Here is a 25,028-nt window from a genome sequence, read left to right on the forward strand (position 1 = left end):
TGTTAAACTGAGCAAAATGTTAATGGATTTGGCAGGCAGTGAGACAGGCAGCCACTTAACTCGTCATCCAGAGTGTTATTTCAGAGTAGTGGGCTTTTGTTTTCAGGATAACTGTACATTGAGAGACAACTGACAGTTATAAATAGCTGATCAACTTACAGTGGAGGACTCGTCATCACTTATTTTTGCCAATTTATGAGGTTGCTTGCATCTTGGGTCTTGTAGCGTTCATGCAGCTTGTCTGTCTCTGCTGTGTCTGGGGAGGAGGGGGCAGGGAAATGACTTACTTTAACCATAGATCGTACATTAAACAGAATTACAACCTATTTAATATACAGTCTAAGGCTCCAACTCGCTATTTGGACTGCTGTACTTATTTTTGCACACACACATTGCTCCTCTAACCTGCATTTAGGTTTGTTTAGTCAGACAACTTTGTGAATGTGAAATGGCCACGTCAGCAGAGCAGAAATTACTGCTGGTCAACAGGTAGCATTTATGAGCTCAGATTAAATCACTGTTTATTATGCTCATTCAGGTGTCTGACAACCAAAACATAAAAATAACGTAGTTGTGAGTTGGACTGTACTGAAACACAGTGTGAGTGATTACTGAACCAGTAGACTTATCACAATACTTGAATTTAAAACTTTGATGAAAAACTAGTTTTAAAAAATGATTCTTGATATAGCTTTTGACAGTATGGCAAAGAAAGTCCTCAGCACACAAAACAGGATAATTTTCTTCTTTCTTTTTTTCCATTAACAATGCGCTGTTACAGAAAAAGTCACCAAACACTGTCTAGTTTTGCTGCTGCAAACCAAATTTCAAGCAGCACTATAAAGCCTGAACTCAAAAGGTTCAAATGAGTGCTTTGGTCTTTTTTTTAATAGCTTTTGATACTATAATTAAAGCATAATGTATAGTTTTAAACGTGGTATTGAAAAAATATGGAAGTGTCAATACTTTTGGCAACCTTCGGAGCAAGTGGGGACAGGTGAAATTTTGCTCCATCAAAAAAAAGCGCAGTGACCTCCAGCGAAAAAGTTGGAACTTTTGCCACAGTGCAATGCAACATCATTTGTCAATGCAGTGCTTTGACCAATCACATGCATGCAGTCATATACCCATGGTAAATAACTTTGTAAAAGTAATTTCATAATAGTACCATTTATGTGGATGTTAAGTTTCTTGGGTTAAATCCTTCCTCAGAGCCGCAGCCTGGGTCATGTTTGGTCCTTTCACTGGTGTGCCTGTCACACTTCTTACCAGATGATGGCTGTGAGCCAAGATTTTGTTGTTTCCCAAGAAAGGAAGGAGAAGAAAAGATAAATTTCTATTATTTTGACATTTTGCTGTTTTTAAAATTAACTGAACATCCAGTTGATGGTTCAGGAGATCCACTGAACTATCAACTAACATGCAGCTGTGTTTCTAATGCAAACTCAAAGCTTTATTTGCAGCTACACAAAACTGTATCAACTCCGTGATGGGAGCAGTGAATGGTTTTCGAATGAAATGTACAGGCCTGGTGAAACTCACTCTGTTGTCGCCACAACAGTTGTATCTATTGAATTTTTAGTTCGATTAGCAGTGAGGCGGCAGCTTTTCTGTGCTCAGTCATGGTTGGTTAGTTAACAATGTCCCTCTCTAACTACTCTGTTATTCTGTTGTTGTAATTTTCCAAAAGAACTGCTAATGATCAAAACAAGTATTTCTGAGAAATGCATATTGGCTCATGAATAGTTTATAACCCAAAAACTTGTTTAATCGGTCAGTGATACATAGTAACAAAATTATTATATTTTCATTGCACTTTGATTTTACTTTTAAAGCTACTACAAGGACCTTTCATGTTTTGTTGATTTTTGAGGCCCCCCAAAAATACATTTAAAGACTTGTTGGATCTGATTGCAAGGAGAATCTGTCCCAGTGGTAGACATTAAGAATAACAATATAGAAATAGCTAATCTTCTCGCAGATGGTCTCATTTATATTTAGGTCATTTTGATGCATCAATATTAAAGTGAGACAGGTTCATAACCAGTAAAAGACTCCTTGTAGTAGCTTTAAACAACATAAATAAAAGGAGAACATGCATAAACTTAATGTGTGAGTTGACTGAAATCTGATTGGTGTCTTTTTTTCCCCCCCTTTAGTCTGACTTCCAGTCAGCGCTGAAGATCCATAATGCAGTTGCTACCAGCATGCACCGACCCTCTCCTCCATACCCACACACACAGCAGGCACTTCCGCTGGCCATGGAGGTAACACTTGGTTAACAAGATCTGTTTTATTTCAAATAAATGTCCAAATGGCTCCATGTTGTTCTGACAGTAAGCTAACACAATCACACACACACAGTGACAGTGACAGTCTAGGTCAGTGAGTGTATAATAACGAGGTTAGAGACAGAGCAGCTCTGTTCAGCATCAATTAGAGCTGAAACACTGGTGCTTACAGTATGCACATGTACATACACACACATACAGACATTCCTGTCAGCCAACTCTTTGATTTTGTCATCATATTTTGAAACAACAGCCTTTGATACCAATATCAGGTTTACCTCAAACTTTAGTTCATTCACCAAAAAGACTAAGTCTGCTCCACTAACTTCTAAAGCAAAGCAGAAAGTCTAACTCTGGTGACAGCAGGTTGATGATAACCAGTTAAAGTTAAGTCAGCATCTACGATGCTAGTCCGATCAGTGCTGTAATTATGGTCCTGCCCCAGTGTTGAGTTGGCTAGCTGTAAGAGCTATTCATGGCTCATTTCAGTGGAATCTCATTAAAAGAGCAACACATTATTTCTGCTCCATGTTGGCATCTCCGCCCACTGCCCTGCATTTGGCTTTACAGAAGAAAAACTTCGGTTCATACTTTATGAACTCCTACAAACATGTTCCTTTGTCACTGTTCATGGAGTGGAGAAGAAGTTTTTACAAAATAAAAACAGTCACAGTGGGCAGGATGAGCTTTAAGTAGTCAGATTTCACAGATCTTCTTCTCTGTCTTCACACACACATTCTCACGACATAAATGCATTCTTATTCCAACATGTTGTCTCTTTGTTGTTGCAATTTCAAAGCCTTCTTCCTTTACTTGTCTGTCACTGGAGCCTTCGCTACCAGTTTTAATCCAGTTTGGGTTTTTTTTTTGTTTGTTTGGTTGTTTGTTTTTGAGGTGGTCCTGATTGTTCTCTCAGTTCTTCAAGAGAGATCTTGTTTGTCAACCCCTCACATGATCACATCCTCTGTTCCTAACAATAATAAAGATCAAGGCCCCAGACCAGATTACTGGAGTGCTGTTAAAGCTGTAAACTGATCATTTGTGCCCTAGCCCTTTTCGTTCCTTGTGATTTATAATGTTTGACTTAAATAAATGAAATTGATTCTGAGTGAAGCTTTAGACAAACCTCATTATTTTGTACAAATTTGGTTTTGGGACATTTAACAGCAGTGAAATATTTTCAGTCAGAGAATCACTTACTGCGAAATCAGAAATATCTGAAGTTGCTACAGAGATAATATATGATGAGGATACCAATGATGTTTTATGTTGCCATGGTTTCAGGTCAGGAATCTCCTCCAGCCAAGTCAGAACAAAGAGGGACTTGAACTGCACAGCCTGCTGTCAGACACACACATCCAGGTATAGAGACACACAAACACAAACACAAAGCTGTATTAACAAATAAACAAAAGAATCCCATAGTGACTGTCATTGCTCCAATCTTGATGCTGAGTTGTGTGTGTGTGTGTGTTTTGCAGTCACTGCTCCTGGCCCATGACAGCATAGCGGAGAGGGAGATGCAGCCTGAGCCGCTGCCCGCCCAAGGAGAAACACTGACCCAGTGGGGAGGAGAGACTGTCAAGATAGTTCGCATAGAGAAGGCCCAAGACATCCCACTGGTAAGACCAACACTCACTCACTTAAAATCAAGGAGAAAGCTGTTCATATACAGAGCCGACACCCTGCCAAACGTCCACTTCAGCTTTAATTCCACCTGCTTTAAAAGAACACTTCATCCCAAAATCAAACATTTATATTTTTCCTTTGGCCTGTAGTGCTGTTTAGTCATCTAGATTTTTTTTTGTGTGAGTTGCAGAATTTTGGAGGTATTGGACATACAGATGTCTGCCTTCTCTCCAATTTAATGGAACCCAATGGCTTCTTCTTGTTGTGAACAGTTTGATGTGGGAACTGCTTTCTTTTTGTAGTAGAATCTTCCAGAACTATTTTTCTTCTATTAGAAAAAGAGAGAGAAGACAGACATCTCTTTGGCAGATATGTCTCAAACTCTGGAACAATCTAGCTGGACAAATAGCACTACAGGGCTGGGGAAAAATATGTGTTTTTGATTTTGGGGTGAACTGTTCAACTGTTCAATGTAATGACTCATTTAAGGATGACTGAGTTCCATGTTTTTCCACTGCCTGCTTGGGGTTCCTCCCACAGGCAGGTTAGATTCATTGGAGTGCAGTGAAATGGTAGTATGTCCATATATGGCAGCCCTGTGATGTCCAGGGGTCCCCCTGCCTCTTGCCCAATGTGAGCTGGAATCAGCTCCCACCCCTCTGTGACCCTTCAATGGATGGGTGGTTATAGATAATGTGATAAACAAAACCACCATGCGTCCATTCATATTTCAATTCTACTACTATACTGGCTAGCACAATTTGAACACTATCATTTTAACAAAAATAAAACACAAATTAATTTAGTTAGCCATGTAAAAAGCACTGTGCAAATTGAATTCACCTTTTAAGTAAATCCAGGGAAAAGAATTCCTTTTTGTCTGGAATGTTTTTGTTACAAACGCTAGAACCGCCAGGCCATAACCCAGATAGAGAAAACAACTCAAAATGTTTGCCCTGTCAGTCATGTGCACACCCCGTGGCTTTGGATAACGTGATACAGGACAAAGTGAAGCTAAATGTAACCGCTGTTGGAAAATAGTTGTGGCCTTAAAGGAAACCGGAGCAGTTTGTTCCATCACTTGAAACCCAATCATACAGAATAAAGAATGACCAAGAAAATCTTCAGATGCAGCAGTCTCTGACAGAGTCTTTGCTAATGTCACTCAAAACGCTAACATACAGATGGGATGAAATGACAGAAGCCATTTTAGCAAACAAATGTGTAAAGTGTGAAACTCAGTATGCCACAGTAATGTCTCCCAGAGTCATAATTATGATTTTTTTCTGATGTTAAATGAAAAGTAATGTCAGCAGTACGTGAACTCAGGATAACACAGAAAAATGCATTCTCTGCCTTCTAATAAATATTATACTCTGTTTTTTGCTTTGGCATAAGTGCACTAAGTAATGTCCCTGTAAAAAATGTATTTCATATAATAGAATCTTATTTTTAGCAAGGTAGAATCTTTTCCTTCCCTGGGGCCAGTACACTGTAAATAATCCACTGTAAATAACACATTGATGCAGTCATGTTAACCTATCTGTCTTTGTGCGTGTGCTGTGTAGGGTGCAACTGTTCGGAACGAAATGGACAGTGTAGTGATCAGTCGTATTGTTCGAGGTGGAGCAGCTGAGCGGAGTGGACTTTTATCAGAAGGAGATGAAATATTGGAGATAAATGGCATCGAGATCAGAGGGAAAGATGTCAACCAAGTATTTGATATTCTGGTAAGTATGTCCAAATAAATAGCCTTTCTAACATCAACATTGTACCTCCATCCCACTGATTTGTAATTAAATGTCCTATATATTGATATATTGATCAGCATTATCTGACACTTTGATTACATAGACTACAACACTAAAAGAGCAAAAGGACAATAGGATTCAATACAAAATTGAATTGAAGGCAAGCAGATAATAAAAGGTGTTTTTCTGTTTCTCTTTTTGTGTGTGTGTGTGTGTGTGTGTGTGTGTGTGTGTGTGTGTGTGTGTGTGTGTGTGTGTGTGTGTGTGTGTGTGTGTGTGTGTGTGTGTCATGTCAGGCGGACATGCACGGCCTCCTGACCTTTGTCCTTATTCCCAGCACTCAGACTAAACCTCCTCCTGTCAAAGAGAATGTGGTGAGTTCTGAGTCGGAGCAAGAATTCTGTCAAAGAACGGATCAAAAATGTGTTGACAGAAATGAGATTTGAAAATGTCTTTCTTTTACTCCATGTCACTTCTGTCTCTCCTTCAGATCCATGTGAAGGCACATTTCGACTATGACCCATCAGATGACCCCTACGTGCCGTGCAGAGAGCTGGGCTTGTCCTTCCAGAAAGGAGATATTCTCCACATTATCAGCCAGTCAGACCCCAACTGGTGGCAGGCTTACAGGGACGGAGATGAAGACAACCAGCCACTGGCTGGACTTGTACCAGGTACTACTGTCTGTCTGTCTGCAGCTGGAATCTTGGGTATATTTGTTCCAACATTTCAAGACTGCTTAGTCATACTTTTTTGGTCAAATGCATAAGATGGTTGGCTCTGACATGCCACTGTATAAAATTGTGTTTATTGCGCCATATGAATCAGGGTTCCTGTGCCGTGTAAAAAATATCATATGTGATTTTAGTAATTTCCAGGTCTGGATAAGTATGAAAAAAAGAAGAGAAATATTTGAGCTTGCATCTGTTTTGTTTTCTAATATCTAAAATTCAGAATTTGTAAAAAATAAATTGATCACACAAAAGGAGAGTTTAGGTGTGTGGAGCAGTCAGCCAGCCAAAAAGTTTACCAGTATGTGAGAGAGTGTCAGCCAGAGCACACTCTTTCACCGAGCTGCCTCTATACCTGTATGTCACAAGTCTGCAAAGAGCTCTGCCCCAAGTGTCCTATAACTGTAGAAACCCAGAAATCCAAGACCAGATTAGTTCAGGTTTGAATCACTCATATATCATCACAAATAACCAGATATTTAGCTTGTCTGAACATGTATTGGTCATGCAGTGATGTAGGTGTCAGAAAAGTAAGCTCTTTTCTAAGTAAGGAAACTATTATTGCTGCATTTATTGTTTCCATGAAGACAGTGAATAAACAAGGCTGTTTTTCCAACACATTTTCTGTTTGTATTTATGAAAGAGACTAAAAGCAGTTAATAAATTAAACTAAATACGTGAATATAGGTAGGGCTGGTTAGTTTTCTTCCTCTTTGAGAAAATGTTTGACAGTGGAACTTTGTCCAACTTTCTGCTTGGGAATGTGTGGACTGAACAGTCACAGTGGATAAATGGTAATAAGTTTTCCGAGGTCTGGCTTGGCAGTCCCAAATATAAAGCCTTGTTGGCCCAGGAATATAAATTTGAAAAGAAAGCTCGATTCAAACTTTGTATAAAATTGTTGACAACTCCAACATGGGTGAGACAGCTGTTGTAACTTGGAAGTCTGTAAATCTATGGAATTTTGAAATGGAAACTGTAGGAACCTGGCTGCTCTTTGTTTCCTCTCATATTCTCTTTTTTTCCACAGGGAAGAGTTTCCAGCAGCAGAGAGAAGCCATGAAACAGACCATAGAAGAAGACAAGGAGCCTGAGAAGTCTGGTCAGTTCCTCTATAATCTGATGACTGTGAATGACTAGTTTAAGCTTATAGTGTGATGATAGTTTAAATAGTTGACAGTGTGATGTATTTGATGTTTGGGTAAATATCCTGAGGGACTGCAGGAAATAAACAGCGAGTTTGTTGGTGTCACAGCCCAGCATTTAGCTGAAGCATGTTCTTCCACGACCACACATAAATTCCAAGCACAAGATGACATTGGGCTCAAATTCTCATGCCAAAATGAAATAATAGATGAAGTAAAATGGCTGTTGTTTCTATACAGTAAAACCAATAAGCCCTGTGGTTCAAAAGCATGTTTGAAATTGTCTGCTTGTTTACAGGGAAGCTGTGGTGTGCTAAGAAGAACAAGAGGAAGAGAAAGAAGCTGCTGTACAACGCTCACAGAAACGATGGTACGACCTGTTTGCCCGTCCTCCCGTGACTCTCAACAAAACATCATTGAATGTAAAATTGGGGAACAACTCTAACCTTCATAAGCTGCCAGTACTTGTAGTCATGCAGTCATGGATGAGGGGACTGAATTATGCAATGATGGCTGTTCTTTTTTTCACTTTAACAGACTAATATTTCTCCAAACAATATCATATTTCTTATTTCATTTTATCGTCATTCCCTCTTACAGTTTTTCCTCGGTACCTTATTGTAACTTTTTCATTTGGCTCTTTCTTTCCATTGGCCCAGATGTTGATAACGATGAAATTCTCACCTATGAGGAGATGGCTCTGTACCACCAGCCGGCCAATAGAAAGCGGCCGATTGCACTCATCGGTCCAACCAGCTGTGGGCAGGCAGAGCTCAGACAGAGACTGCTCAACAACCAACCAGAACGCTTCGCTGGAGCTGTGCCTCGTACGATTTAATACACACACACATGCAGTGTACCCTGGAGCTTCTGTGTGTGTATGTGTAGTAACCTTTGTGTGTTCATGTGTGTTGCAGACACCACACGGAGCCGGCGAGAAGGCGAGCTGAGCGGTCGAGATTATCACTTTGTGTCTCGTCAGACCTTTGAGGCTGAACTGGCAGCAGGTATGTTTTCTTGTTACTGAATCCTCATACTGACATACTGTTTATAAATGGATTATTTGCTCTGACATTCTTCTGTCAGTATGAGGACAGTGAGCGCTGTGACAGATGGGGTGGAAAGAGCGCTGCACCCGTGTACACAGATGTAGTGTATATGAAAGTGTTGGCACAAGTTCCTGTCTCTCCTGCCTCATAATACTCAAATTTAGATGATTTCTTCATTATCACTAACAAAAACATTAATCCAGTGTTTGTTGTGTGTGTATCCATGGTGATAATGCAAACAGGAACCGCTAGTTGCAAATACAGATGACTTTCAGTGGTGTAGATGAAACAAAATATGAACAAATTTAAGCATTAAAGTTGGAATTAGGTGTAACCCATTCTATAATTTTATACTCACTATTGTTAATGACAACGACCGCGGCAAGCAATATCACTAGAATCACTTTCACAGTGATTTCAATCAAAATATTGCAGTTTACAACTTAGTCATTAAATGCTAAAATAACCTAATATCAGACTGCAAATTACAAATAAATAAGTGTCATTTTAACTGAGACATGCTGCCAAAAAATGGTCTTTGGCGTTGATGAGGCCTCTGATATCCTTGTTGACGATTTCCAGGATACCATCAAATACAAAAGTATGAGTAAACTCTGACTTCAGATTTTCATGATCCCACTTCATTCTGGCTTTCTTATTTTGTTTCTCAGCGCAAAGCACAGCAGCAACAGATCATTAAAGGGATAGTAAATGAAAATTCAGTTGTTATCTACTCAACCTGTTTCAGATTGAAGTGGAGTGTCACAGGAAAACTGTTGCAGAATCTCCCAAACAATTTAAATGAATAGTGGAAAAAAAAAACAGAAAATGCCTCCCTACTGCTCGTCTGGTGTAATCCAAGTCTTTTAAAGCCCCAACATGCCAAGTTGACTTGTCATTGACACCATGTTTTTAGCCTGAATCTTCACTGTAGATCCACCGTCTGAACTGGTAGTGTGTGGTGTGACGGTGGTAATAAATTGACATCTTGGATCTGGCAGTTGTCCTGGTGTGATGTTAACACTTAAACCAAATGCGACAAATGACATTTTCCCTGCTTTTCCAGGAAAGCTGATCGAGTCTGGAGAGTTTGAGAAGAACCTGTACGGGACGAGTACGGACTCTGTGAGACAGGTCATCAACACTGGAAAAATCTGTGTGCTCTGTCTGCACACACAGGTTGGTACACACACACACACTCGCACACTGAACAGGGTGGCAGAGTGAGGGGAGAGTGTGTCTTTACATAGGTCAAGAAGTTCACTCCTAATGTGTTTGTTTCTGTGTGTGTGTGTGTGTGTGTGTCCACAGGCTCTAAAAGTGCTGAGGAGTTCAGATTTGAAGCCTTACATTATCTTCATAGCTCCGCCCTCCCAGGAAAGACTCCGAGCCCTATTGGCTAAAGACAACAAGAACCCCAAGGTTCCTGTCTCTCTGTCTACTTTGCCTGTTTACACTCGCTCAAAGATAAATATCACCGCTGTTTACATCTCCAAAATGTCTGCCTCAATAACGTGTGTCTCTGTGTGTGTGTTTTGTGGACAGCCCGAGGAGCTGCGTGACATCATCGAGAAGGCGCGAGAGATGGAGCAGACCTGCGGTCACTTGTTCGACGCTGTCATCGTGAACACGGACCAGGACAAAGCCTACAACGAGCTGCTACGACTCATCAACAAACTGGACACTGAACCGCAGTGGGTGCCCTGCTCCTGGCTGCGCTGAACACACACACACACACACACACACACACACACACACACACACACACACACACACACACACCAGTCATAAAGTAGACAATGGAGGACATTCTAGAGGTTTAACTGGAACCTGTCACCACCTTGCAGCAGAGTATCAGGACCACTGTGAAGAGAAAACGAATCTGAGATTTTAAGAGTTGCAATTTTATGTAATAAAGTTGTAATTTTATGAGAAATTATCACAGTTGTAACTTCCAGTAAAAGTCATAATATTACAAGATAAATCTAAAATTTTATGAAAACAACTGGAATGTTGCAAAATTGTAATACTGTGTGAGGAAAAGTTGCAATATTATGAGATAGATTTTTAAAATTTTCAATTTCATTTAAAAGGCAAGTCATAATATTACAAAATAAAGTTGTAATTTCTACAAAATTCCTAAAAATTTGGGAATTTAGTTGTGATTTCATGATAAAAAAGACATAATATAATATAATAGCATGGAAAAGGTGGTTATTTTGAGAACAAAATGCTGTATGTTATGATACATTTCCTGACAGTCCATGAATTCATACTGGACAGTTATTATATTTTACACAGGTCTGGAGACTCAAATTGCAGTGTCACTTTTCTATGATTTTCTAAGATTATTGTCTACTTGAGCTTATTTACAAGCAGAGCATCAGTGTTCACACAGTGCACAGCGTGCTGTGATAACAGTTGTTTGTGGCTGCCTTTCATATTTTTCTCTGATGCCATGAACATGTGTTCTGAGAGCTCAGCTGTCTGAAGTCCCAACCGTGCCTCAGCAGCTGTCTCAAACACGCCCAGTTGTGTGACCTGTGTATCATGGAACTGGTTTTATTTCATTATCCTGCGACCTGTGATATTTCAGGTTTTTTTGAAGTGATGTTGTATGAGGTACTTCTCCATAGTCAGTGTATTAACTACAGTAGATGGTGGTCGACACGCCCCCAGTTTGTAGAAGCAGCAGGAGTGCTGGTGTAGGAAGCTAAGCGCTGTACTGCTAAAAAGATCAACATCAGTTTATGTGTATGCTATATTAAGAATATTTTCACTGCTTTGCCTTACTGTCAGCCGGCCTTTTCCAGTGGGAAACTACTGTTTCACAAGCCAGATATCCCTCTCGGATGTTTACTATGGCTGGCTAAAAGTCTTGAAATTTTACAAGATAATTCTTCAAATATTTTTTGTAAAATTGCCATAGTATCCCAAATTAGGACTTTTTCTTGTAATCTATGACATAATTCTGTTACTGTATTCATAACATGGGACAATCTGTTCTCAAAATAACCACCTTTTTATTATACTTTATTCTCAAAATATTACAGTTTTTCCAAGTATTTATAAATCATTGCAGTCTGGATTTATTTACTTTTTACATCTTTGAAATTGAGGTTGTAGATAAAGACTGTACTGTATCTCATGATATTGTGAAAAAATACAACTCTATCTTCAAACATTGATACCACAAAGAAAACACTTAAATTACAGCCTTTTTCTTGTAGTTGTGTGACTTTTTAAAACAAAACTACAACTTTCTTGTAATGTCATGACTTGTTTTCTCCTACAACTGTAATCATAATGTTAGACATTATTAATAAAGTGACTATTTTTACTTATAAAACAACTTAATTGACATTATTTTGACCTTTTCTTGTTTTATTATGTCATTTTCTCATGGACCTATGACTTAATTCCATAGCAGAAATCTCAACATACATTCTATCTTCAAAATAACTTCTTGTAATGCTGCACTAATAATCTGAAAATGATAAAAATTACTGTATGTCAAGAGTTTTGCCTCATAAAACTGTGGTGTTTAGTGTTGCACTTTTTTATGACTTTTCCTGTAATTTAAACTTTATTTTCATGACATTGCTTTTTCTTGAAGTCTCAGATTTTAGTGTTGTTGTTTTTTTATTCACTGACCCTGATCCTCTGCTGCACTGCAAAGCACACAATCAGCATCTTCTAGAATGTATTGAGCTGGTGAAACTGGTGATGATAAATAAACACACTTTAGAGTTTTAGTCTATTGACTGTCCTGAAAGGGAGGAAAGCCTCAACAAACTGATGTTGGATGGTGCCTAACTGACCCATCATGTTTTTATAAATGACACTGATCTCTTTCTTATCACACTTCCTCTTAGTGAGACCAAAATATGGACCTTTTTTTTTCCTTTTTTGTTGTCGTTTGTTTTACTTTAAGAGTTGTTCTTTCTCAGAGATGTGGGGCCTCACTCATGACGCATCCTTTGACTTTATCCTGTGATCATTTCAATCATTATGATTAAAACTATTTAAATTATGACAGTCAATTATTTTATTTTTACTTTCACTCTTTTTGCAGTGCCGAGAATCAGTGTAAACATTTGATTTTGTATTCAAGCTTAATTTTTTATTAAATAACTCTGACTTGGAGGACAGAATGTGTACCACTGAGGCCCCTGATGAGTAGTAAATGTGAAAATAACACACACACACTGACATCAAGTACAAACTTAAATCCACACTGAGCCACCGCATTTATTGCTATGAAGAACACTCACTAACACACCACAACAGTGCATTAGACGCTGACTTTCCTGACAAATTTGTGGCCTGAAGCTGCAGCCTTCTGCACCCTGACTGACTGACTGACTGACTGACTTGTTGAGCGACTGGTTAAAATGTACACTATTGCAATAAACACTAAAATAAAGGACACAGCACTTGATATTTCCTAACTGACACATGACAGACTTTGTTGTCAGCCGACTCTTTCTGTCCCTGTCTGATCACATTGAGTAGAAACGACCTCTGAGCCTGACGAGGTAACGAAAACCTGAGAGTTGTAGTTTTTAGTCGTGTTCCTGATCGGCACGTGATGCTGAATTTATTATATATTTAGTGTGTGTGCGTGTGCGTGAATGTTCTGTATGCGTGTGTGTACCTGTCTCTGAAGACAGTGAAGTATTATTGTGACCTGAAGTAGACCTGACACCATATCACTGTTATCACTGGGTAGAGCATTTATATATTTGTAATATTAAAAATAGATTTATTAAGTCCAGAAAGCACCAATAGGATCGCAGGTTTTGCCTCCCTGCCATTGGTCCAGGAGGAAGACAGGAGGGTGGGGCTAAGTGGAATTAACTGTATTGAATGTAAAGTTTATTGATACCACTTCTTGTTTATCAGACATCACTTCTTCCTGAGAAAATCTGCTTTTTGTATGAATATTCACAATGAATAAATAAATAGATGATTGATAGAAAATGACTGACTGAGTTTTTTTCTTGATTTTTTTTGTTTGTTTGCTTCTGCCATATTGGCTGCCCTATATACTAAAAATGATTTGGCCTCTACGTTCCTTTAAACAGTTAAATAGTTCCCTGTGTGTTTTTATTACATACTTGTAGTAGTTGCACAGTAAAACAGTTTTAATCTAAATTAGGAGTTGGAACTTTTTCACTTTAATTGCCTAACGATTTTTCATCAGAATGCCATGGACAAATTTAAAATCTGAAAATCTTTTGCTGCTCGCCCAAACCTTGAATCACAGCTCTGATCAACAGCCAATGATGAGATATAAGATACATTCTGGTGTTAAAAGGATAGTTCACCCAAAAATTTAAATTGAGTCATTATCTACTCATCCTTACGCCGATTGAAGGTTGGGTTTAGGTTTTTAGTCCCTAAAACACTGCAGCAGTTTCTCAGGAAAACAGTTGAAGTGAATGGTGACCAATTTTCAAATGTAAAAAACATAAAATGCCTCCATACTGCTCATCTGGTGTAATCCAAGTCTCCTAAAGCAGTTACAGCCAAAGTTGACTTCAAATACATAATTTACAACATATTTTTAGCCTGAATCTTCACTGTACATCCTTAGCTTGCAAATGCACACTGTCTAAACTGGGTGTGTGTGGTGTGACAGTGTCTGAACCACATGTCAGGGCTTTAGGAGACTTGGATTATGCCAAACAAGCAGGATGGAGGCATTTTATGTTTTTTCTTTTGGTTTTATCCATTTGAAAACTGGTCACCATTCACTTAAATTGTTTAGCAGATTCTGTAACACTGTTTCCTGTGTCTGGTAGGAGATGTAGTAACAAGCAGAAGCCACAAAGTGGAGCTGTTCTCTGAGTTATCGATGCCATGTGTGATCCTGAAGTGGAACAATAAACACTGCCATGTTTACTCACTGTTAACTTCTAGATCCACTACTTCAACAAAAAAAAAAGCTCTGTTTCCACAAATAATTAACTTTTTTCTGCTCAGAAGAAACAGACCCTCATGCACTTAGGTGTTACTTATATATTGCAACATTTGTGTTAGCTACATGTTTGGTCTGGTTCTGGACATGAAGCTGGTAAACTTGCTGTTTCCTGTCTGATCCTGTAAAATCCAAAAACACACTATGGATGTGAGCAGAGTCTTCCAAATAAATGACTATTACAACAGAGATCTCCAGGTCTGATTCACACTCCACCCTCCACTCCTCCACATTCAGCACACTCTCACACCACTTTCCCACCAAATTCCTCTGGAAAGCTCAGCTACACTTGGACCAGGCCAGAGGAACGTGTTCACTACATGTTTCACTTTACAAGACAAAGACTTCAAGCCTCCAGAAACATTCTGAAGACTTTATAAAGAGTGCATTTGTGATAGAAATATTCCAGCGTCTATTCAGTTACAGCTTCCTCATGAATTTTCTGGGCATTTTGGTGAAAGTTCTTCATGATGCCCCTGACATGTCATCAGTTAGTGCTGCTTTGCATTTGGCCTTTGTGTCCTTTTGATCTGAGGTGATCTTTGGTTTCCTTTTCAACCTGTTTGAAGAGAAGTCAGAGATTTTCAAGGCAACAAGATAGTTATCCCCAACCGCTGTGTGTGTTGGCTTAAAGGGAAAGCCCACCTTAAAAACTCCAGAACTGTTAAAAACTTGACTTTGAAGCTTAAAAACTCTGTCAGACATAAGAAACACATCATGTGGGAAGAAGGACAAATTTAGATTTTTCTGGACTACTCTGAAGTGATTTTATTTTTGTTAGTGGAAGAAGAATTAGAATTGTCAGGTGTATAGTTATGGACCTTAGAAGTGGTTCACTGACTGGTGTTTTTTTTTTATGATTATTATTCTGTCTTTTCCCTCTGCTAAGAAAATTGTTCCTGTTTCAAAAAGGTGCTCATCACTTTCTCCTTCCTTACTGGGGATGTCAGTGGTCTGCAAGCAAGTAGTTTCCCCAAGCTGTGCTGTTTGATCCAGTGTCTCTATCAGCACCCCATGCTACTGTTTCTAACGGTTTGATAAGATAAGACAGGATTTTCTGTGGAGCAGGAAAAGACCCAGAATAAACCTGGAGAAACTACAGACCATCTCACATCCTACACATCACATCGGGTCTCATCTACAGGCAATATGGAAAAAAGTCTAATATATTTCATATAAATCTATATTTTAATTCTGACTCCACTATTATACAGACACAGCACCCATTCTATGAAGAGAGTGGTGAATTCATGGACTGTTTAGATTAGATGAGCTCAATGAAAATTGCGTTATAAAGTAAAAATCAGATTTACCTTTTCATTTTATATCAGGCAATGGTAACTATGCTTCCTATTTTTACTCAAAGATTTTTCAGCAATCATCTATAATATGTGCTTCCAACAGTATTGGTTAATGTTACATTTGAAGATTTGAAGATGAGGACGGTTCTTGTCAAAATAATGTTATAAATATACGTGGAGTTGGACAAAAAGAATCCTACAACAATATATAAACATTAGGCTTTACAGTCAGACCTTAGTGTAAGACAAAAGTGATAAAGAAAAAGATAATAGATTATAGATAAATTAACCTTTCTGGAAGATTTTCAAGAAAAAAATAACTCTCTTGCTATGATAATAATATAGACGTTTTTTCCACAGCAGAAATGTTGATATCTCTAGCAAGAAAAGTACAGGTGTAATGAAAAACTTCAACTGCATTCCATTTAGACTTCTCCATTCCTTATCCCTACACACATGCAATGACGTAATATACCTTTTTCATTGCAGCCATATTGAAATAACTGGCTAACCACAGGTGTTAGCAATGATATTAATCAAAGTCCTGTTCCATTTAATGTAGCAGAACCTTTCCACTGAACCAACATGCACAAGAGCTGCACCCTGACTGTTTGTTCTGAATGGAACAGAACCCTAATTAGCATCACTGATCACACCTGTGTTTACCCTAATATTTAATGTAAACATGGCTGCTTTGAAAACGGTCTAGTAGCTCTATATTGGCTGATAAACATATGATAAAAGTTGCTTTACTGGATAAAATTACAATTTAGCTAACCAGCTAACACAAGAAAAATCTAACTAGGAATGGAGCTGTAATTAATATGGCAGCATATCAAGATGATGTGCATTTTCATCCAATATTTTGTCAAAGTGCAGACACTCATATCATGATACGTCCATGGTTTGTTATGGTTATCTTTTGTAATGTGTTTTACAACATAAGAAAACTTTATTTATTCTATTAAAAATCTGAAAAGCCAACTTTGACATTCACTATAAAATTACTTAATCAACACTTCCTACATCACCTAACAGAAAAATCCATTAAGAGTAAGTAAGTCAAGAGTATCAAGTTACCAACAAACTTAAATTTCTCAGTTGGAAACTTTCGCTTGGTAGGCTTTATCTTGTTCCGTATAAACTCTTTGGCCGCTTCAGTCTGTGTGGTGGCGACGTCAGACTCAGAGCAAACGCTCCCAAATACTGCACTGTGATTGGCTGATTCATCGAAAGGGGCGGGAAATGCGCCTGCCCTGGTAGCGGACTGGTCGTTGCTCCTGTCAATCAAACCTCCCTTGCCTCTGGGTCTCACAGTCAGGTTGATGGAGAGAAGCACAGGAGAGAGGTAGAGAGACACGGGGGAAATGTCGCAAACAACGGAAACTACTTTTTTGAACGCTCCCTGCTCTCCTCTACCGTGCATTTGACTTTTCCCACTTAGTTTACTTTTCTTTTTTCAATTTCACGGCGGTTTCGCCGCTTTACGTTCCGAGTCGTGTATCCTTGGCAACGCGAACAACTGTCCTGCGAAGTTTGGATCAAGTGTTGAACCTTCAGCCTGAAAATAAACTGGATATTTACCCTCTAAACTAACGGAACTGACTCTGGTGTGGACGCGACCGTCTGGGAAAGTATTTTCAAGAGTTTGTACAAATTTTTAACCTGCTTTTTAATTTATACCCGGTGTTTAGGGAAACGGGACAGCGCGAGACAATAGTGGTGAGAGAGAGAGCTCGTGCAGGGGGGGATCGATGCCTCGCGGGGCTTTGTTCTGTCCTGTGTGGAGACCCAGCGCGAGCCCACTGTGGAGGACATCGACTGATTGATTGACCGCTGGATTGATGGTTGGTTGGTGATTAATAAGCGGACAAACATGGATGTGACTCTGTCCGAGTTGCTGGCTGCTTTCATGGAGTCACCGCTCGTGCTGTGGGTGAGTGGGAGCCGCACGCGCAAACACAGTTGCGCGAGGATGATGCACGAGCTCATGACCTCTGACTCTTTTTCACTTTCTCTGCTCTCTTTCGCTCAGCTGGGGGACATTTGATGAATTACAAGAACAAACTGACTAACAGACAGACAAGTTTAACCTCGACTGTACCATTCTACAATAGTTATTATTAACCCCTTTTATTGACACTTTTACGCTGCAGTGGAGGAGGAAGGACATTTCAGTGTAAAAGCCTCAGATTAAGTAACCATTGACATTAGATGGTATCTCTGGGACTTTCCAAATTTAAACCTCACACTAAGTATGAAACAAAAAGTTTATTCTGTCTGTTCTGCTTCATTGGTTACAGCTGCACGTCTTGGGTTGCTGCTGTTTCTTCAACTCTTCATTAATCAGAAATGCACATTTTCCTCTTACCTGTAGTGCTGTTTATCTGTCTAGATTGTTTTGGTGTGAGTTGCAGAGTTTTGGAGATATCAGCAGTAGAGATGTCTGTCTTTTCTTGAATATAATGGAACTAGATGGTATTTTAAAAAAGATACTCGATACCTCTTTAGATACCGTGACAAAAAAAAGTCCCAGGCACTCAAAAAAAGCAAACATGATTTTCTTTACTAACATAGATATAGACACAGTCACTGAACACTGTCTGGTTATGCCATGTTGCAAATTTCAGGCAGGACAATAAAGACTAAATTGAACTTTTGGTCTTAAAGGAGCATGTTGATAAATTTTTAACAGTTTCAGCACTTTCAGTACTATCAAATGTTAGTATTGTATTATTTTTAAACATAGTATTTAAAAGTAACACTACTTTGACACTTTTGACAACCTTATGAGGGGTGGATGCTATGGCTGCACAGTTAATCACAATCGCAATGAAACTGCAATATGGCCAAGGCCAATATCCAAATTGCAGGCCATTGAAAAGGGAAAAAGAGATGCCCTGGCCTAAAAATCTTATTCTCCACATGAAAGAAAACATGTTTGTTTGGTACAAAACTCAATAAATATTGCATCATCATCATTTAAGTTTCAGTCAGTGAGTATGGAAATTGTAAAGCAAAACTGATCATTTCCACTAAACGGACTGCGTATCACAATAGCAATTTCAGTCAAAATAACTGCAATGTGACTTTTTTGCAAAATTGTGCACTGCAAAATTGTGCAGTGCCCCAGGAGACACTAATATTTTTATGCCACAAGCCAAATTACATGTCCAGAATACATTTTTGGTGGTCCAAATGTAAACTTCTGTAAAGACAATACAGAAAAGGCAATTTAACATAGCCTTCTTAAACCGTGACACACTATGAATTGTGATGTAGTGTTTCTAATGAAAAATGAGCTTGACCTCTCGGCTAATTGAGGAAAGTGGTGTTACCTTTTGTGTTTCTGGTTATTCTGTAAAAGGATCATGCTAGCAGTTTGAGTAGGTTTAGGAAACCTAGATTTCAATAGTCCCAATATATCGGTGGTTAGCCAGCGATGAGTACTGCTCACTGTTTTTGTAGGATGTTGAACTAAAAACTGTGGGGATAAAACTTGGTGGCCACGAGGGGCCATCTACATGGAATATTTGGTGGCCAAAGATTAACTTCTTGTGGCCACAATGTAAAATCCTACACTCAGCTTGTGGTGTTCAAAGTGACAATACATTTGAAGTTGACAGCAGTGTCTCCTTTCAGAAATTCTGTCCTGGTTAGGCAAGACCACGATGTGAGCAGTTTCATGTAGGAACTATTTTCCTTCTATGGTAGACAGTAGTCTTGTACACAAGAATTTTCCCCTGCAGACCCAAATATTCTCACTGACTTGTGATTTTAGTTGTCTTGCTGATGTCCAAGAGGTGAATGTGTTAAAAAGCAGCAACTTTCTTCATCATAATAAGCAGCACTGCAGCTGATTCCACTAATCTGTCAAAGCTTTAAGCACAGACTGAGCAAATAATTGGTTAAAACTATTTCAAAACAAGTCCAGAGTAATAGAGCATCCCTTATCCCATAAAACATCAGAAATGTAAATTTTGTGCAGCCTATTTTATGCTTACTTTCATTTACAGGCAGATTTAACTATAATGATAATATATTTGTTTTATGGTGCTTTTCTGTGTTGTTAAACATGCATGACAACTAGGACCGGGTTTCTTTCAGATTTTATTGATAACACTATGACACTGCTTATTGATGGTCCTGTTGATACTCTTATTGATGCTACTTGCCATAATTTTGTGCACAAAATAGACATGGCATATGAAGATGTGAAAAAACTGGACACTGGAAGTTAAATTTTTGGAGTTACTGTATTTATTTTCATGGAATTTAGCACAGTGAGCCCACACTTTTTAGTTTTTACCTGTCAGCTGTTTATGTAACAATACATAAATGTTGATAGCAGTATCGTTTGTCCAGGCCACAGGAGCTAATTGTCATTTTGGTAATGGCTAGTAAGTTATACAACATTAAAAGAAAGCAAAATATAGAAAATATAAATCTTCAACTGAATTCATTGATTCTTTACCAGTGTCTTCAAAGTTTGCTTCTGATCCATTTTAATCTTCCTGCTGCCCAATATGGGTTCCAGCCCAGATTATCACAAGCAGCAGAGCAGCCAACAGCTTATTAACGCTGTGGTTCTTCCTGTTTCCCTGTGACCTCACATCCTGTTGACCTGATCAGTCTACCAACAACTTTTCCCTTCTTTGTTGCTCGCAGACAAACACAATGAATGCAGCCGCACAGTAGAAAGGCTTTCACCTTCATACTTTCTCATTCTGCTTTTTCTTTATTTGAAACTCCAAAGGTTAGACAGAAGGGTTTTGTGACCAGAACCTCTCTCTCTGATCTCTGGACCAGATTTCAGGACATGTTTGCGTGGAGAATATGAAAGAGTGGTACTTGCCTTTAGCAAGGCCCTTAATCCTCAACTGCTCCAGTGGAGTTGCTCAGTGGCCAGCAGATCAGACTGTGGTTGTACTGGGCAGCTTCCAGCTGTGTTACTGTGTGAGTGAGTGTGTGTGAGCAGGGCGTTTCGCAAGAAGAGAGCGGTACTCTCAGCAAAGCCCCCTGAACGACTAAAGATTGAAAAATAGCACTGTACAGTATATATTTGTGCTGTTATATTTGGCATTTTAATGCCAGTGTAGCTCTTTAGGGAATGGTTGATATTTTTCAAGCCTGACATGGTCATATGCACATTGAAAGGGTTATTGTTCCTGCTGCCCATACTGGCCACAAAGAGGTCCCTTCCAGAAACAATTTCAACTGAAAGGGGGAGAAAGCGATTATGGAGAAAGACAGTTGATTCTTAAGTCTCATTCTCTGTTTTTCAAATTACTGGTACTTTGGATTGGGCCCTCAAAGATGGTTGAATGTAAAGTCTCATTCCCAGGCCATCAAATACTGACTTTTTGGGAGTGAGACTTAACAATCAATGATCTTTCCGACCTGCGATCAGCCAAAGTCTCCTTCTAAAGTGGAAAAAAGAGCCAAGAGGAGCAGCAGAAGTCTAGTTTCCTCAAAACCTAGGGACAAAATCCGTAGTCCTTGTTTGTAGAAAACTTTAATTTGTGATACAGCACAGAACTCTTAGATACACTGAAAGCACATAAGATAAACAAGATAATCTTTAACAACTATTGTAAGTGTCATCACAGTCCAGGCAGGTGTTTTAAGTGCATGTCAGTAACTGTATATCAACAATTATTATAAAGCCAAATCATAAGTATACTGCACAGCCACTAGTTCTTGTATTTCCCCAGGTTTCTCATGTCAACTGCATCTTTAAATTGAGCTATTTCCATTGGGGATACATGAGTTGTTTGCTTGGTTGGTTCTGATCCTGGAGAATCTGTACCTCTGACAAGAAAGGGGTGGTTGGAACTCCACTGAAATTGGATGGGATGCATCCATGTGTTCTTAGTCAGCCTGATCAGAAAAACGTTTTTCCCACAGGGCTTCACAATTTTTACTAATAGTGTTCCTCCGAGTGATTTTGGAATGTCCATGTTTCATGTTGTTTTGTGCAAAAATGCAATCAGCTTTAACTGTCTGAGTTAATCATATCAAGTGGGTATCCCCCAAATTTATTGTCTTTTATTACCCAATTTCCTCTTTGTGTCACTGTCATTTTGCTGAAGCTCAGCTCAACAAGAAAATTCTGTTAGCGGAAGCCTAAAAAGATACCCTGTTGATTCAGAAATCTTGATTGAAAACTCAGCAGGAAGTTGAGCAGCATTGTCAAAAGTGTTCAGTGGATATTTGTAGGTGTCATGTACAGTAGTTGACCTCTCTGTCTGTCTCTAGGTGCGGACGTTGGGTCCTTTAGGTTCATGTGATGACGTGGGCTCAGAGGAGCGGGTCAACATGTTCATGGAGCTGGTGGACGGCGTCTTCCTGCACAAGATCATGACACACATGTAAGTAACACCCTACAGCAGAGAGGGAGAGTGAAAACCGTTCTTTTGGTGTGTGTTTGCGTGTGTCTGGACCGGGTATATGAGCGGCAAATGAGTTCATCCAGTGTTTCCGGTGTGTGTCTGTTAGTGTGTTTGCGCAACCACATCCTGACTCGCTGGTTTCAGGTTGTAAACGTCACAGCCAGATGTGCCGGTGAAGTCTGCATCAAGAACTACAGCAGAGCATAAGAGGGAGCCCGAGTTAGATCATTAGCAGTTACTTTAGACCTCATCTCCTGTCAGTTTGTGCAGTGACTCAGAATTTGCACAGGTGAATGCAGGTAGAACTGTGGTGCAACAACTCTCAACACATTCAGTGTATGCATATTTACTGACTGACTGTCCAGAAATGGGATCAAAAAGCTGATACTGCAGAGAGAGAATCAGTCCCAAATATGAAGGTGGTGCAACGCTAACTGACATCAAACATGAGCACAGGATGCATGTGTCAGACAGCAGAGTATGGTTTCCTAGACCTGCAACAATTAGCAGTGTTTCCCTTATAGTGTATTTGGCAGGGCACCCCACCCTCCCAACAGATGCCCCTGCCCTGCCAACAGGACCCCCACACAGAAATTCAAGTTGTAGATTTTTTCAAATTTCATTATTTAATTTATATTTTAAAAGGGCCTATAACAGGTGTTCTTTTTATCAAATAAAAAAAGCTAACTCTAATTTGTGCGATTTCAGAGTTGGATGCGTTTCTATCGTTTCATTACATTCATTACAGTGCATTTTTCCTCTCCTCTGTGACAGGTGGGTCTCCCCCCCCTCGCACCTCTCTCACAGCACACACCCATGAGCCGGTACAGACACACCCACCCACACTCAGAGAGTGGAGGAGAGAGAGTTTCCCACCATTACAGTAAAAAACAACAACAAACAAAAATTGTAAATGGACGACCGGAGGTTCCCCAACTGTTCGCAAAAATATCTGTGTTTTTTAAACGAACCGTATGTGGCGAGGCGGGAAGCACATGTAGCTCTGCGGCCAGTGTTAGCCAAAATGAGAGCATCTCTTCCAGCCTCGACCACAGCGCTTGCCAATCTCCTGCCCCTGTTAACGTCGCCACAACTAGACCCAAACACACCTGTTCAGCCCTCCAACCGAAGCACGCAGTAAAAAGCTGCAGACGGGTCACCACTGTCAGTCTGGCTTTGATCCAGCATGGCTGTCAGACTGTAGATACTCTGCATGGCTGTACAAGAGCGAACTTGGTGAGTGAATTGATTAATGAAGATGGATGGATGGATGGATGGCAGGCAAGGCACCAGGATTTTAATTTTGGGTAGGCCACGGTAACTTCGGTTGGGCCTTTTAATTACAAAAGTTAATACTGTTTCCAACTGGTAATCTCACTTTAACAAAAATCACTGGTATCATACTGTGGATGGCGACGAGCACTTCACTTGATTATGACACTTAAAATCTTTCGAACAGTTTCAATCTGCAGTTTATATTTATTTCAAATGGCACAGGATATCTCCTTATCTCAAGTAGATCAGTACATCAATCCATTAAGAAAACTGTCATTTTATTCCTTTTAATGCATTTTCATTTGATCTGGCTGGATTACTCTTTAAATTGATTGTAAGGAGAGAGAGAAACGAAGTGATCAGAATGACGGTTGAGCTACAACGACTTGACTCGATGTGAGCTACGACGAGAGAGAGTGGGTGGGCCCAGGCCTGTTAGGCCCACCCATAAAGCTGCGCCTGATGGATGGGTGGATGGATAGATGCATAAATAAATAAATAAGTAAATGTTCCATTGCTAAAATAAAAAAATGTGAACACAAATCAGTGTTAACTGTTTATTCAGGTCCAAATGCTCTGTAATCATGGTAAAGAGGTCGAGAGGGTCCACGTTCATTCCAGCCCAGGCATCTTGCATCTTGGTTTGGTTTATACACCAAAAAATACTTACAAGGTTTGGTAAACGATCATGTTGGTGATAGGAGAGCTGTGGGATAGATGCATGGCTCAGTCACATGACTTTCACGCAGGAGACTGAAGTTCGATTCCCATGTAAAGCCAAATTATTTTTATTTAAACCGTGATCTCTTTCTCTTTTCCGCCATTTTTAAATATCCTACAATTTTCACTAGAAACAGAAGTACAAATCTACTGTGTGTAGAACCAATCATTTGCATACTAATTAGGTAGAGTTAACGTGTTGTCGCCCTGTAACACAGCCACAGCCATGACTCCTACATACAGTCTGTCAGAGCCACTATTATGGCTGTTGACCACATTAAACTTCTCTTTTTTGTTCTTAACACAACTATTTTTATGTCACTTTTCATGCAATGGATGGCATATGGAACACCATGAATGTCTTTCAGGAGAGCCTGTCCCCATATTTAAGTGATAGTTTGTCCCCCTATTCTCAGTGACGTCTCATTCCACCTTCCTTTTGAACAACTATAAACACTTCTGTTTTCCAACATGGTTGGACTGCACGCCCTTCAAACTAGTCCTGATTGAGTACAACCCAGCACTGAGTCATGTTTAACCAGAATCAGTAATGCTTTATTGATCCCAGCGGGGAACTTGACCAAAACCCTGGGCTCGTCCGGGATTTGAACCCGGGACCTCTCGCACCCAAAGCGAGAATCATACCCCTAGACCAACGAGCCACATGTAGTTTTTTTATCAAGTTAATAGAACAGCCAAGCCTTACAGGTTTTAGCAGATGTAACTCCAAAAGAGTAAATAATGCACTTCTTAAGGACTAT

General features: G+C 39.5%; 2 protein-coding genes and 1 non-coding gene across 3 annotated transcripts in view; 2 read left to right on the plus strand and 1 right to left on the minus strand.

Moving 5' to 3' along the window:
• Positions 1-13,583, plus strand: part of pals1a (protein associated with LIN7 1, MAGUK p55 family member a) — a 34,904-nt gene extending 21,321 nt beyond the window's left edge. The window contains exons 5-17 of the mRNA XM_084742260.1: positions 2,160-2,267; positions 3,576-3,653; positions 3,773-3,913; positions 5,489-5,650; positions 5,968-6,045; positions 6,162-6,345; positions 7,433-7,504; positions 7,846-7,917; positions 8,207-8,374; positions 8,465-8,554; positions 9,663-9,775; positions 9,908-10,018; positions 10,142-13,583. Coding sequence (XP_084598386.1) covers positions 2,160-2,267; positions 3,576-3,653; positions 3,773-3,913; positions 5,489-5,650; positions 5,968-6,045; positions 6,162-6,345; positions 7,433-7,504; positions 7,846-7,917; positions 8,207-8,374; positions 8,465-8,554; positions 9,663-9,775; positions 9,908-10,018; positions 10,142-10,318 — 1,554 coding nt within the window. The 3' untranslated portion in view covers positions 10,319-13,583. The remainder of the gene's footprint in view (positions 1-2,159; positions 2,268-3,575; positions 3,654-3,772; positions 3,914-5,488; positions 5,651-5,967; positions 6,046-6,161; positions 6,346-7,432; positions 7,505-7,845; positions 7,918-8,206; positions 8,375-8,464; positions 8,555-9,662; positions 9,776-9,907; positions 10,019-10,141) is intronic.
• Positions 13,584-17,210: 3,627 nt separating this feature from the next.
• Positions 17,211-25,028, plus strand: part of ccdc88c (coiled-coil and HOOK domain protein 88C) — a 58,788-nt gene continuing 50,970 nt past the window's right edge. The window contains exons 1-2 of the mRNA XM_084742201.1: positions 17,211-17,816; positions 22,139-22,251. Coding sequence (XP_084598327.1) covers positions 17,757-17,816; positions 22,139-22,251 — 173 coding nt within the window. The 5' untranslated portion in view covers positions 17,211-17,756. The remainder of the gene's footprint in view (positions 17,817-22,138; positions 22,252-25,028) is intronic.
• Positions 24,858-24,929, minus strand: trnap-ugg (transfer RNA proline (anticodon UGG)). The gene has a single exon. It is a non-coding gene; the product is annotated as a tRNA-Pro (tRNA).

This window comes from Lutjanus erythropterus, chromosome 18 (assembly GCF_056507025.1).
Source record: "Lutjanus erythropterus isolate fLutEry1 chromosome 18, fLutEry1.hap2, whole genome shotgun sequence".
Lineage (NCBI taxonomy): Eukaryota > Metazoa > Chordata > Actinopteri > Lutjaniformes > Lutjanidae > Lutjanus > Lutjanus erythropterus.